The 15,225-nt window shown below is 56.9% G+C and overlaps 1 protein-coding gene across 1 annotated transcript in view; it reads right to left on the bottom strand.

Annotated features, from left to right (window-relative positions):
- The window catches only part of CCDC33 (coiled-coil domain containing 33), a 101,528-nt gene that overhangs the window by 85,184 nt on the left and 1,119 nt on the right, over positions 1 to 15,225 (bottom strand). The window contains exon 2 of the mRNA XM_032417935.1: positions 14,816 to 15,151. Coding sequence (XP_032273826.1) covers positions 14,816 to 15,151 — 336 coding nt within the window. The remainder of the gene's footprint in view (positions 1 to 14,815; positions 15,152 to 15,225) is intronic.

Below are 15,225 nucleotides of genomic sequence, written 5' to 3'. Positions count from 1 at the left end.
CAAGGGACTTTGAAGGAGAGATGAGCTCATGCAGGTGCATGACCCATGCCCCTAGGCCTCACCTTTTTCTTTTTCCGTCCCATCCTCTCAGGGGCAGGAGTGTTTGGCCTTGTTTAACGATCTTGGGGACCAGTACCTGGGATTGGTGGGTGGCCGGGCATCGGACCTGCCCAGACAGCCGGCCTGGGCACCTTGGAGTCTTGGGGGCTTGGCAAACAGTAGGGACGTCAGTGTTGCATCTGGGGTGCCGTACGCTGGCTCTGGGACCTCGACAGGGGAAATGGGGGGGGTGGGCAGGTGGGGGCAACCTGGAGCTTTCTCAGTAGCGGGACATTCTTCCAGTGGAGTTGTCCTCAGGGCTTGGAGCCATGCGCAGCTGCGCAGGGGTCAGCAGCTGAAACAACTGGCTCTGGGTACCCCAAGGAGGTACAGACAGGGCTGTGTGTCTCTGTCCAGTCCTGGAAAAGCCCAGCGGGGTCGCCTGGGCAACACTGTGTGACGTCATAGGGGAGGGCAGACGTCACACAGATAGAGTCCAGGTATCATGGGCGGGGGCTCAGAAGCCCTTCTCCCTGTTTTTGGAGCTGGATCCTGCCTGCTCTCTGCATACTCAGTCCTCACCCTCCCTGCTCTTGGCACCCCAAACAGCTCTTCAACCAAGACTCACCAGTGGCTCTGTATGCCGAGCCTCACTGAGGTGACCTAGAAACTATTCACAGGAAGTTACAACTTGGTTAATAACAACTATTTCTGTAAAGAATCCTACCTCTTTGGGTGCCTATAGTCTCTCACTTGTTTAATAATAATAAACACAAAGTTCGAGAAAACGGTTTCCTCTTGGAGGCTGGGTGGGAAGAGGGCAGAGAGAATGGGGAATAAGTAGGTATGTTATTGTAACGTCTCTTAGATTGGGTGGTCGGTTAATGGGTGTTCGTTATATTATCAAAAATAAATTATAGGGCGCCTGGGTGGCTCAGTCATTTCAGTGTCTGTCTTCGGCTCAGGTCATGATCCCAGGGTCCTGGGATCGAGTCCTGCATTGGACTCCCTGCTCAGTGGGGAGCCTGCTTCTCCCTCTGCCCCTCCGCCCCCCACTCTCTCAAATGAATAAATAAAATCTTTAAAAAAAAAAAATTATAAATAACCAAAGAGGGTCAACAATGGTTCTGGGTTATGGACCCAATATCATGACTAATCCATTTCCGAGCTCCGCAAGAAATTATTACAAAGATATCAGTTCTTTTTACTGAGCACTTATTGTGTGCCAGACGTGGTTCTAAGTGCTTTTCTGTGCAGTAAGAGGGCAGAATGAGGAGTGATTGGCCCTTGGCCTGGGGTGAGGTCTGCTCCGAGCGGAGGCTTGGTATGAACTGGGCCTGGAGGCATGGTCAGGAATCCTGGGCTAGCAAACGTGAGATTTGGGGTACTGGGTGGGGTTGAGAGGTGTCTGGAAGACTCCCGTGGCCTGCCTCATTCTTCTGCCAGCAGTTTTTGACCCCATATTGAGGGTTCTTCCCATTTTCCTGGGTCTAGGGACCAAGCGCTGGGCCATCCTGGCAGCAAGAGGCAGGAGCTTATGGCTTTGTGGGGGCCTGCTCCTTCCCCCTCTACCCCTAGTCTAGAGAAAGGCAGGGAGGATGTGGCTCTCCCCAGTTTAGAGACAGAAAAACCTATGACTGGAACTGGGAAGACCAGCCAAGCTCAACCAGATGGCTGGGGATGAAAGCCCCTACCATCCTAGGGTACCTCCTCCTTCCTGTTAGTTCCCAAGACTGCAGCAGCAGACTGGGGGGGGGGGGTCAGTGCCGCCCCAGGGCCTACACGAACCATTCAGGGCCCAGTTCGGGTTCTACAGCAGGGCTGGAGAGGCCCGCAGGGCACTTCTGGAGCCAAGTTTAAGGAGGCGCTGTGGCTCCACACCTCCTCAAATTCCGCACCCCCCCTGCCTCACCGGGGCCCCTAGGGCTGCCCCGCCTGGGCTCTGGCCTCTGTGTTCTCAGCCAGCTGCCCTAGCAGGCATCCGAGCTTGTGCCCCTGGAGCCCCAGCCTGCTGGCCTTCCTGCCTGGGAGGAAGATCATGCAATTGGATGCTGGTTCCAGGCAGTCTGGCTCCAGAGTGCTAGCAAGCCCTGTGCACTCAGCAGCCGCCAGAAGGGCCTTCCTACCACCTCACTTGAGGGCTGCCCAGCTTCCTGGGCCAAGGACCCCTGGGACGCTCACTCCTGTGCCACATGAACCTTCCCCCCAGAACTGTTTCCTCCTGGCCAGTGAGATAGCCATCAGCCCGGGACTGCATGTGGCTTTCCTACTTAACAACACAGTGAACCCCACCTCTCTCCCTGCCTCCCCAGCTCCTCCTCTTGCCTCATCACCCTTCCCTTGTAAGGGGAGCTTTGCCTCCCCCAGCCAAGGGAAATGAGCCTGCTCCCCAAATGCCCAGGGGCCAGCGCCAAGCTTGATGACTCAGAGAGGTTCCAGTGTGAGGAGAAGCAGGTAATGAGTGATCTCATAGCTAATGGGTAACCCTCCCCACCTCCCCCCAGGAGAGAGCCCTTGGAGTGGCCTCGTGGCTGGGCGGGGGGTTAAACACAGCCTTTTAGAGAGCCCACAGCTGTGGAGGGCACGCCGTTGGGCTGGCTCTGAGGCTGGCTCTTGGGGAAGGAGGGGGCCTGCTCCCCCCGATGGCTGCGCACTGGGCTTGCTGGGCAGCAGGAAAAGTCTGTGTGGACACGTGGTTCACAGCTGTCCACACTCCCTCATGCCCTGTCCCAGGTGTCCCTTGGGGCCTAAATATCCCTGCAGCAAGTCCACAGAAGTGTGTCCCCCAGAGCCCCCAAACCTGGCCTTCTGTTCCCCATTCCCCATAGTCCTGTCCCACACCCCTCGACACCCCCCACTACTCCCCTCCTCCGCTCTTCCCTACCCCCATCACTCTCTCTGTATTTTGTTTGGGCTGTTGCATTGGGCTTCCCGAAAAGGCAAAGGATGATGGGAAACTGAGCATGGTTCTGTAGCAAACGGCAGCTTATAGCTGTGTGATCTTGGTTCAAAATACTAACCCTCTCTGAGCTTTGGCGTCCCTCCTTATACAGTGGGGAAATCAGCGCTGCTACGAGGACCCAAAGAGGCAATGCGGGTACCCCAGCTTAGCCCCGACTCTCAGCTGAGGGTTCCAAAATTGCTCCTTCTTTCCCTTGCTGAACAAACTGGGACCTGGCAGGTTTTCCGCAGCAGACCCGGACCAGAGAAGCAAAACCTGTCTTTGGGGGAAGTGTGCTCACCTCCGCCAGTGCTCGAGCCTTCCCTCCCTGCCCCCCCCCAGTATTCCAGCCCCAGTCTCCCCTCTTCTGCCGACCCACTCCATGCCCGGCTTCCAGGCCCATTCCTACAGCCACACCTTTCTCCAGGCAGCCCCCTCGCCAGAAACGGCTCCTGCTTTCCTACCTCAGGTCAGTTTGTTCTTAGGGACTGGCTCAAGACACTGCCTCCAGGAAGCCTCCCTGACTCCCTTCATCCCCTGCTCTCAAGGGTCCTCTCTGTGGATGGTGACACCGGCCTGTGTCTGTGCTGAGTTCACCCTTCCCAGGTATTAAGGCTGAGGCAGGGGTGTGGGACCCAGCCAAGTCCCTGCCCCTCCCCTGCCATTTGACAGCTGTCAGCTGAGGCCGTTCTCTTCGAGGGTCTCTATTCTCCAAATGCCGCATCATGTCCCCTCAGCTGGAGTGGTATATAGAGCAGGGGCTCGCTTGTTGGCTGAAGGATGGCCGACTTCAGGAGGGCCCCCTCCTGTCCTTACAGTGGTGAATCCACAGCCTGCCTTGCCTTACCCTGGGCTCAGCTCAGCCCTGCAGCGAGCATCTGGGCAAGTCCCTGGACTCATCAGGGCTGCAATTCCTCATTTGCAAAGCAGCAAGGCTATCCCTCCTCGCAGTGGGGGTCAGGTGCTGGGCACGCGGTGGGGGTCAGGTGCTGGGCACGTGGTGGGGGTCAGGTGCTGGGCACGCGGTTGGCAGTGCTGAACCCAGCTTCCTCCACGTGCACGCCGGGCTGTGCTGACCTGAGCCCCTGTGGCCCCAGCTTTGCAACAGGGGACTTGGGGTGCTTGTCACAGGCGTGCTGTTCTCCTTCCTGGCTCAGCAGGCACATTTATTGACCGCCTTGTTGAAGGAGGCCTCTCAGCATTTGGTAACCAGAGTTCTCATTGGGGGCCACCGGGGCCCATCCTCACGTCATAAATCACTTTGCTAAAGATGCAACGTGGCTTTGGGGCATTTTTCTTTTGAAAAAATCAATAACTCGTTAACAAAGAACTAAATAAAGGGGTAAGCGATGAAGGTCACCTGCCATTCCCTTCCTTCAGAGAGAGCCGGAGCCAGATCTGCTAAGATGGAGTAGGGGGTCCACTCAGGGTCCACTCAGGCTTGGGGGGGGGCAGTAAGCTCACCCCTCACCCCGACTCTTCCAACCCACAAATCTGACCAAGTCCCTCCTCTGCCTCAGTAAACACTTCAGAAGGGCCCCACTGTTCTCAGGAGAGATTCGAACTCTCCCACGATGCCAGGTGGGGTGCTCACTGGATGAGTGAGGGATGACATTAACATCAGATGCCTTCCTCCTCCCCTGTGGTTCCTCAGAAGCCCCCACTGCAGCCTAGGATAATGGTGCCTGCCCCCCAGATAACCCTCCTTCCTCCCGAGTCCAAGCTCGCCGCGGCCTTCTCCCCCTACTAGGGCACAGAGTTGGTGTGTGAACCTCATATTAAAAGCTGACAATTAACAAGCACTTGCTATGTGGCAGGCCCTCCTCTACACATTTTACACACGTTAACTCGGTTGTCACAACTACTCATGAGGTAGGTACTACTCTAGTCCCCATTTCACAGATGAGAACACAGAGGCAGAGCCTGGAGCAGAAGAGCCAAACTTCAGACCCAGGCCATCTGGCTGCACAGTGTGTTGATAAGCATAGCCCTTGCCCTTGCCCTTACTGAGGTGCTTGTGGGGAGTCTGGGGGGCCTGCCTTGCAGCTGCGATGAGCCAGCAGGCCTGAGGAGCTCGGGTTACAGGAAACTGCTTATTCAGGCCTAGTGGGCCTGGGATCCCTGATTCCCTCCCTCTCAGATTCCCTGCTCAGCGCCAGGCCCGTCGCCCACACCGCCCACCGTCTCTACAAGGAGCGCAGCCTCTGGCCCTAATCTCATTTGAGGCCATGAAATCACATTTGCAGCATATTAATGCAGCGCCGAGCTGGCCCAGCCCTGCCTGTCTCCTGGAGGACAGGAGCCTGCCAAGCAATCTCTCGGGGGCCGGAACACCCGCCGACAAAAAGCAATTATACTTTAAGAGGAAGATTAAAATAATATCTCCCCCCCACCCCCATGCCCGCCGGAGGAGGGCCTCAGCTCCGTGAGGCCCCCACCGCCTGCCAGCAGTGATTCAAGGGCAGGCTTCCTGCGGGGTGAGGGGTGGGGGCAGACTCAGCCTTCTCTCGCCTGCGTGTGCCTCCATGGCGACCCCTCACCTGACCCCGTGCTCCCCACCCTCTATCTCCCCCAAGTTCCCAAAGGAAACCACGCCTCTCTCAAGCCTCTGGGCCTTTGCCTAAGCTGTTCCCTCCCCCTGGAATGCAGCCCTCCCACCCTTGTCTATCTGGCAAGCTGCCATTCACCGGGCACAAGGATCATAGCTAATGTTCTGTGGGCATTTAGTATATTCTTTCAATTTACTGCATATTCAAGTCCGTGATCCTGTCAGGGGACAACAGAGGAAGTTAAGTCCCAGGGCTGGAAGGTGGCAGAGCAGGGGTTTAAGGACAAGTCTTCACTCTTTTCCCCAGGGTAGACCCAGTGGCTTCCCCTCCGACATCCAATGACCACAGTGGCCTCGCTGTGGTCTCTTGTCTCCCGGAGAGCTCTGAGAGGCCAGGCCTGGCACAGAATCAGGGTTTAACACACATTTCTTGTGCGGAAGAATCATGCACTTCCTCACAACAGCAGAAGGCCTGCCGATGTGTGTCCTGCCCGCCCCTGCCTCCCAGGCTGGATCCACTGTGCTTTCCAGTCTGTCTCCATTCTGGAAGTCTTTGGAATCTCCTCTCCTCCAGGAAGGGCTCCTGAATTACAGTCAGGCTAGCAGATGATTTAATCCTCATAATCAATGCTGCAAAATCGCAACGTTACCCCCATTTCACAGAGGAAAAAACAAAGGGTCAGAGAAGTGACTTGGTCAGGAACACCCAGTATGGGGCAGAGACTGGGATCCGAGTCCAAAGGCCGTGTTTATCCACTGCACCTTCTTGGCTGTAACTCTCTCTCACCCCCTCAGGTTGGGAAAGGGCTGGATTCTGCCCTGGGACTATTTATGCAACAGTTTTTTTCTGTGTCATCTGCCAACTCCAGTGGGCCAGGAGGGTTGCCTGGGGACTCTGAGCCATTGACAGCCCCAACCGATCCCCAGTCCTGCTCTCAAACCACCCAGCACCATGAGCACAATGACTCGTTGGGGTCAACTTAAGACTCAGTAATCTGCGGGGCGCCTGGGTGGCTCAGTCGGTGAAGCGTCTGCCTTCGGCTCAGGTAATGATCCCGGGGTCCTGGGATCGAGCCCCACATCGGGTTACCTGCTCGGCTTGGAGTCTGCTTCCCCCTCTCCTTCTGCCCCTCCCCCCGCTTGTGTGCTCGCTCTCTCTCAAATAAATAAATAAAATCTTAAAAAAAAGACTCAGTAATCTGTCTTGGCTGGACTTGGTGTCATATGGGGCCACTGGGAAGAAATCTGTTTCCCCAAACTGCTTCCCCTTGATCCTGTCACATCGCCTAGAAAGCCCGTCAATGTAGGAGTGTCCCTGGGAAAGAGTGCTGCAAGTCAGTCCCACCTCTGTGCTGATTACCGTGCCTGAGAAACCGAAATACATGGGGGCCCCTGGATTCCAGCCTGGCTTTGCTACTGACTCAGTGGGAAGGATTAGATAAGCCATCCACCTCCTCTAAGGGCTGTTTCTTGCTCCAGAAAATGGACATTATGAAAGCTACCTGTCCCCCTCCCAAGACCTTTATGATGCTTCAGTGGGCTTCACAGGTTCCCCCTTTGCCAGCCTGGCTCAGAGCAGCCTGGCCAAAGAGGTGATGGCAGAAGGCTCGGGGTCCATGGAGCCAGCACACCTGCCCTCCGTTCCCGTGGCATCCCTGCAACTCCGCATCCCACAAACATGCTCTCTCCACTTCTCCCTGCTTGCTATTCCCTCACCCACCGCTACATTCCTGCTGCCACACCTTTGCTCACACTGTCCTCTCCACTTGGAAAACCACTCTTCTCAATCTCTCTTGGAATCCCACCCATTCCTTGAGGCAGGGATCAGAGGTCCCCCTGACATCTGTGAGGCGGGTTTTCACGAACCAAGCAACAGCCCCCCCTCTCCCTCACCTGACTTCACAAGCTCACCGTCAGCAGGCACTGCTCTGCCCATTGCACAGATGAGGAGCTTCAGGCCCAGTGAGGTCAAATGATTCGCTCCAAGTTACACTGCAACTAAGAAATAGGGTCCTAGACCTAGGTCTTCTGACTCCTGGCCAGAACCGGTTTTCTACAGCAGACTGAGTCCTTGATGACCACCCAGTCATGCCATCACTCCCTCCCCAGGTCCCAGCAGCCCTCACAGTCAGCTTGGAGAGTCACTGTCCTCCATCTCCTCCTATTGCCTCTCCCTGCCCAGCCTGGTGGCTCCCCAAGGGCTGAGGGGATCCAGCTACCTTGTTTACTGCTGGGGAATGGATGAACAGACAGATGGATGGATGGACGGATGAGCACCCTGGGCCCAGGAAGGCTGGACCACTGGACTCGAGGTCAGGCTGTCAGATCCAGATCTGTCTGAGGAGGGAAGGCCCCACTCATTCTCCATCTGTCTGCAGAAGGGGCTGGGCCCTGCTGGTCTCAGCTGCTCCTGAGCCCAGGACCTCTGCAGAGCCAGGCCAGGACCAGGCCGGGGTGTCTCAGCTGACTCCTGACAGGCCAACCCCTGACCCGACCCAGGTCAGGCTGGGCTGGGTCCCGTCATTGTTCCCTCCCCGCAGCCCTCCTCCAACCACTGTTTTTATTAAAGATCAATTCTGAAAGATTGGTTTCACATGCGGTTTTAATTTCACCTCATACATCACACATGCCGTATCCCCAAGTCTCTTTCTTCTCTGGTAGAGGCTGCACTTGAGGGGGTCTGTACAGAAATGAAGGCAGGAAGGTCCCAAGGAGGTGCAGATCTGTGTGCGGGAGGGTGTGTCCCATGTGTGTCCACCAGTGAGTTGGTGTGACTCTCTGTGATGGGGAGGGTCTCTGTGTGTCCCGGATGTGACGTGGGGGGGGGTCTGTGTACACCCACACATCCACGAGAGTGGCTGTGTTCAGGAGGGTCTGCTGGGGGGCACATCCACCTTCCAGGGGTGTAAGTGAAGGAGCAAAGAGGAAGATGACATAAAAGGCCAGATAACTAGATCCTCCGCCCCTCCTCCCTCCTTATTTCACTGGGAAGGTAATTTCTGGAAACGAGAAGCCCACCACAGTTCCCTCCCAGGGGCTGGCTGGAAGGACATCAGAGGCAGGCACCCCTTTCCATTCCATCTCCCCCTCACCAGACACATATCACTCACACACACACACACACACACACACACACACACACACACACACACCCTCCAGGAGGTGTGACTCAGCAGTAGCCCCTGGCTGGAGTGGGGGAAGGCAGAGATGGGGGAGGGCAGCAGGGCCATCTGGCATGCTCGGTACAACAATCTGCTAATGGAGCTTCTTCCTAGACTAGCACCCAGGCTACGCCAGCCTTCTCTACTCCGAAACCTGGTATTCAGGTCCCAGAGAGGGGGGCTCACAAGTTCCCATCACCCCTCCCCTGGGAGACCAGCTAGGCAAGAAGGAGCAACCCTATTTTCGAGATGCAGAAACTGAGGCCCAGACCCAGCCGTTTTGCCCAACCTAAATATCACTTATTCCACGCTTCCTGCAGGGCAGGGGCCAACTGTAAGCCAGCTCATTTATCTTCCCAGCAACAGAGGACACGGGAACCGCTCTCCTCCATTTTGCAGATGTGGAAATGGAGGCCCGAGGGAAGTTACGTAATCTGCACAAGGCCACACAGCTACCAAATAGATGCCGGAGACTGATCTGAAGCCAGGTCCCCCTGACCCCAGCGCACCTGCCTCCCACTGTAAGCTGCCTGAACCCCAAACCTCTTTCACGTCCACCCTGCTGAGCTCCAGGCACCCGGATAGGACTCCACAGGCCTACAGAGGTGACTTGGAAATCAGGCCGGGCGGGGCTGAGGGACGGGCTTGGCAAGGACATAAATATGGGACCCCCCCCATTTTCAGGTCTTATCCACTGTGTCCAGGGAGCTCTGAGGTCTCCTTCAGAGGCCCCTGCGGGCACAAAGTCTTTCAGTGCCACAGAGGGAGAAGCGGGGACATCAGGCGGCCTGCAGGGCAATTGTGGTACATTTAGCTGATGGCCTTTCTCTTCCTGAGGGGGCTGGTCATGTCCTTGTCCCTGGGCCAGCCCCGCCCAGCCCGCCTCTCCTGCCAGCCTCAGCCCTCCATCACGGCGATGGGCCTGCACCCCTCCCAGCGTGGGTGACAGCGCCCTGGGAACGCCTTGACAGGGCCTTTGTTCCACGGAAATAAAAGAAAATCGAGCTACAAAGGGAAACCTCAGGTAGCTTTTAACGGGGGCTCAGCTGCCTGAGGCAGAGTGTGTTTAAGCTGGAGGCAGTTGTCACAGGAGCGGAAGGGGAGCTGCCTGCCATCCCCCCACCCCCCGGCCCCCATGATCAAGTTTACTCAAGGAAAAGGCTCTTCCAAATAGCTGCAAAGGAGGAAATCAATGAAAATTGATAGAGAAACGTAAAGCAGCTCTCCGCCGGGTGTGTGTGTGTGTGTGTGTGTGTGGGTGTGCACACGCGTGTGTGCAGCAAAAGCATGCTGCCTGGACCCAGGCTGACCTGCCCAGGGCCAGGAAGGCCAGGGGCTGCGAGTCACTCCAGCCGAGCTCTAGAATGTGTTGGTGGCTGGGGGAGGGGCGGCAGCCAAGTCTCACTCGAGTTAAGAGAGAGATTAATATATTCAATCCGCTCGGGGTAATTGAGGGAACAATCGGAGTGTTTTTCTAAAGCCCATAAAACTGCCTCATTTGCAAGAAAGAGCTGACCTGCTCCAATCCTCTGTATTTGATGGAGCTCAGGAGGCGAGGGAGGAGGAGGGGCGACAGTGGGATCCCTGTACAGAGGGACGAGGGACATTAGCCTGGGAGGGGGCCAGCAGGCCCGGTCTAACCTGTTCTCACCTTTCCCACCTCTTAGTAGCAGCCTGAGCCCTGCCTTCTGGAGCCTCTGTTTCCCCACCTGTGAAATGGGTCCTGGGCGTCCTCCTCTGACAGGAAAGTGGGAGTGAGTAGAAGTGGAGGTTTCTCTAGGTGAGGGACACCAAAGGTCTGGCACTGAGGCGAAGGGGCTTGAGCAAAGAGGTGCCCAGCTCCCCCAGCCAGGCCAGCTCCCCACCCCCACCCTGAGATCAACCGGGCGGTAAAATTAATGAAATCCACATTGTGCGCCTTTCTCCGCTTGAACCATTTTTAGTCTCCAGGGCAATAGAAACGCGTGTGCAATAGCGAGCAATAAAAGGCACAATGAATTTAAAGGAGTAAAGAGGGGAAGAGTGAAGACGTGGAGTGCGCTGGCCAGAGGGGGGCCGCTGGGGCCGCTGGGGCCGCTGGGGCCGGGAGTGTGCAGGCCTGGAGCTCCGAATGGGGACCGGAGGGGGTGGGGCCGGGGAGGAGGGAAAGCAGAGGGGGAGAGGGACTGGGAGGGAGGGAACAAAGGGAGACAGCGGAGCCAGAGGTTTAGGGACAGAGGGCAGAGGGGACGCCCGGCCAGCCGCTGCCAGCTCTCCTCCCCTCCACGGCTCCTTAACGAAAGCCCCCGCCTGTTGGTGCCAAAGCCTCAATCAGAAGCCACAGGCTGCGAGCCAGGTGCTCAGCATTTGGTGATTGCTTTATTAGCTTTTTCTTCTCCTTTTTCCCCCTCCAGGGCAAAAAGAAAAAAAAAGGTGTTTAAAATGGAAAGACTATGAAAAAAAAGACCCTTGAAAGCGTCATTTAAAAGGCTCCTGGGGAACGGAATAGTTTCCATGAAACAAAACTGCGATTGTTTGGAAGAGGTAAATGCAGGGCAGGGGTGAGGGAGGGAGCCCCCCACCCCGGCGCCCTCCCCTCCCCAGCTCCCGCACCAGTGGGAGGATGCTCGCTTGCAGAGTGAAGGAGCCCCCAGGATGGCTCCCAGAGCTACAAGCAAGGCGTTTTTAAGTTCATGTTTCCAGAAATTTCATCACTGGGAATTTCCAGCCCAAGGTTTCTCTCTTAAACAGCTCTGCCTGTGGGAGTTTGTCCTCAAGCCTTCAGGATCTCCTAGAGAGGTCGAGGGAGGTGCCAGGAGGGATGTGGCCCCTGAGGGCTGTGGTGTCCTCCCCTGCCCTCCAACCCCCCAGGAGGCGTCGCTCCCCCTTACAAGAATTGAGCCAGAGTCACCACCTGACTGTGGCCTGCACCTTGCTGCTTCCCTCACCCTCAGGGACCCCCTCTGCCCAGCCCTGGACAGACCACCCTCATTCTGGTCAGATAAACTCCCTCTTACTCTGGGGGAGGGAGGGCCTTGGGGTGCTGGGGCGGCACAGCCATGTGGTCTTTTTTTTTTTTTTTTTTTAAAGATTTTATTTATTTTTGACAGAGAGAGAGAGAGCACAAGTAGGCAGAGTGGCAGGCAGAGGGAGAGGGAGAAGCAGGCTCCCCGCTGAGCAGGGAGCCCGATGCGGGGCTCGATCCCAGGACCTTGGGATCATGACCTGAGCTGGAGGCAGCCGCTTAACTGACTGAGCCACCCAGGTGCCCTTAAACCTGCCAAGAGGATAAGGAGGTAGAGTCAGGGACAGGATGAGCCTGGTGGAATTCTGCCCAGAAAGGAAGCCACTGAGCACCCTGAGCAGCTGAGGGCAGGAAACTTGGAGCTAGCTCGGTCCCATGCACGGAAAACTAACCCCCCCCCGCCCCCGTGGCCTCTGCCTGTGCGCCCCAGCCCCCCATCCGTGGGTCAGGGGCCTAGGGAGTGATCTCTCTCCTGGAGTCGGGCTATACCCGCTGGAAATATTCGCGGGGGCTATGCCCTCAGCCCCCAACACACACACGGGGAAACTTGAGGACTGGAGAAGGGAAGGTGTTCACTGCCCACATGATGTTAGTGTGGGGGGATTGACTGTCCTGGTGGTCTCAGGATTGTGGAAATGCTGTGGCCCGCACTGGTGTGTGTCATTTAGGGCTGTGGCTGAGGAGCACAGTGGCTCAGATTCAAAGTCAGCCACTGACGCTCCCTTGGAGCCCTGCCTCCTCCTGCCTCCTCTCTCTTGACATTGCATTCCCAACCCCCTGCCCTCTGCTCCCCACTTGTCCCATGACCATCATCAGTTCTGGTTTAAAAACTGACACACAAGTTGGAGAACAATGGATTCAATGGTTGAAATGCCTAATGCAGACAGGACTGAAGATAGTCTGGAAGGAACAAAATCAATGCAGAGAAGGCTTCCTGGAGGAGGTGACCTTGAGCCCAGAAATCCATTCCTGGCCCTGAACTGAATGCAGTGAATAAAGTCTCCTCTCTCCATCCTTCCAGATCACTGCCTCTTCTCACCACCTCACATTATCCCCCTTTCGGCTGTTTTTCTCCTCTTCAGTTGAGAGCCCAAGAGAGCTGGGTGAAGTCCTTCCCTCCTGGGCTCCATTTTCCCCATCTGCTAAGAGGGGAGGGAGGAGGGTTTCAAGGGTCCCTGTGGTTCTAGGCCACAACCGCTTCCCCAGGGAGCTGGCTACAGGGGAGGGACGGTGGCCCCAGCCCCAGGCTTGCTGCTGTCCTTCCTGCTGTGTCTTTGAGCTTCCAAGTCCCAGCTCCAGAAAGGTGCCCGCCTTCCTCGTCCACCTGAGCCGAAAGAAGGCAGCCCCTCTACCCTCTGAAGGACCCCGCGGCATTGTCTGTCCCCCATCGGTTTCCTGGCCTTGTCGTCAGGGTTGTGATTGCTGACCCCCCAGGAGGGAAGCTATTTTCCTCTCCCTTGAAAGCCATTTTCTTGTCTTGGTAGAAGCAGACATCTGACACTTTAAGAGGGAGAACGGCAGGGAGATGATGGCATTAAATAACAGAAATTAGAGCTGCCGAGGATGGCTCCGCCACCCAAGGCCCCCCTTCCCTGCAGCCTGCAAGCTGTCTGCGGGGCCCTGGCTCAGGCTGGTCACAGAGAGCAGGGGACCGCTTCTCCCTGCGCTCTGAGCCTCTGGTGTGTGTATCTAGCCCTGTGACAAACTAGGACAGAGGGGCCAGGGCCCCAAAGTCCTGGAGCTTGCAGCCTGAGGGAGTGGAATGTCACATAGGAACCCAGAGATGCTCCAACTCCCTCACAAGCGGGGTTCTCAGCCCCCAGCATACAGTAGGTGGTCAAAAGTATTTGTTGATCTTTTAAAAGTATTTGTTAATGGACTGACGGATGAATGAATGAATGAATGAATGAACAGAGGCCAAAGTGGTCCACGTAACAGGCTGAGACCTGGCAAGAGAAATGGGCCTCTGGGTCCCTTCCCGGTTCTCCTGGCACATGCTGCCAGATTGCTATCTAAACCACAGTTCACGGTGTATCTTTCTCCCACAAGAACTTTCTCCCCCCTTGCCTCCTTTCTCCTGCGGCCGGCTAAACCCTTTCCTTCTCCTCCGCCAGCTTATTCTTGTCCCTCCTCTTGGAATACCTTCCCCAGAGCCCGGAGCTGGCATCCCGAAATCTTGCCCACCCAGTATAGGTTCTGACAGGGTCAGCCCTTAACAAATGTCTGATGGATGAATGAATGAATGAAAGATTCATCTCAAATGACAGCTCTTCTGAGGAGCCTGACCTGCGCACTCCCTCACCAGAGCGCCCCTTCCAGCACAGGACTTACAGGACTATATAATGCCCACACCGTATCCACTGTCTTCAAGCTAGGTGGCACTGTGAGCTCTGGGACTGACCTAGCTTTGGATCCCACGCACCAGGGTAAAGTTCCCCAGGAAGTATCACTGGTATTAAATGGAACCAAGCATCCTGGGGCATGATCCTCAGTTTCCCTGCCTATGAAATGGGGAGCTACTTGCTCTACTAGCTTCCACCTGTGCTGGCTTCGAGGCTCACCAAACACACGGCCTGGCTGCAGAACACAACCGCCCCGGGAAACCCTCCTTCAGCTTGGACAAGGACAGGAGTCTCTTACTTGGGTCTGAGGCTGCCAGGATCCCGATTCGGGCCTGAGTCCCTCCTGGCCATGGTGGGAGCTGGAGGGGTTTGGAGGTGGGCGCACACAGACTTCTGTCTCGTGGTCACTTCGGCCTCTCTCAAAACATGGTGACAATGCATGAGACTGAGTTTGGGGACTAAAGGCTCTCAGGGGACACTCACCCACTGGGCAAAAAAAACTCTACCCAGTGGTGTCCCTGCTCCGTGTGGGCTTTGCTCCATATTTCTGTCACCCCCTGGGACTCCCTGCCTCCATTCTCAGACTGCAGGTTCTCCAGAACTGAATGAGGCCACCCAAGGAAGGTCTGCTGCTCTGCTCAGTGAGGATTTGGGGACAGCCAGGCTTATCAGAGACTCTGGATCTGAGGGCCGGTGTGTGTGGGGGTGGTGGTGATGCCAGAACCTGAGCCGGGTCCCAGGGAACACCCACCTGCAGCCCGGGCAGCTGGGGCTCTGGGCGCGGTGACGCGGGTCCTGGGGGGCCGGCCCCCGGGGGGCAGTTGGGGGCTGGAGGCTGAGGGTCCCGGTGCTCCCGGAAGGCCACGCTGTAGGCCAGGCCCCCGCAGTGGCGGGCCGTGGGGTCGGCGCTGGCACGCAGCAGGGCCAGGCTGCCGCGGTACCGGTACACGTCCTCGTGCTCCCGCGCCCACAGGTTCATGCGGGGTTGGTCCGGGCGCGGGAAGACCGGGAAGATGGCCTCGCCCACCCGCTGGGCGGGGCGTCCTGAGGCCCCGCCCAGCCGCAGAGCCTCCACCCGCAGCTGCGCGTCGTGCTGCCCGTCGTTCTTGCAGAACCCTGGAGAGGGGAGACGTGGGCTCAGGGGCCGTGTCTGGGGGCTCCCTGCCTCCCCCCGGAGGGTAGGAATGACT

The sequence above is a fragment of the Phoca vitulina genome, unplaced genomic scaffold (genome assembly GCF_004348235.1).
Source record: "Phoca vitulina isolate PV1807 unplaced genomic scaffold, GSC_HSeal_1.0 scaffold20, whole genome shotgun sequence".
In the NCBI taxonomy this organism is placed as follows: domain Eukaryota; kingdom Metazoa; phylum Chordata; class Mammalia; order Carnivora; family Phocidae; genus Phoca; species Phoca vitulina.
This window is presented reverse-complemented; position numbering and strand designations above follow the sequence as displayed.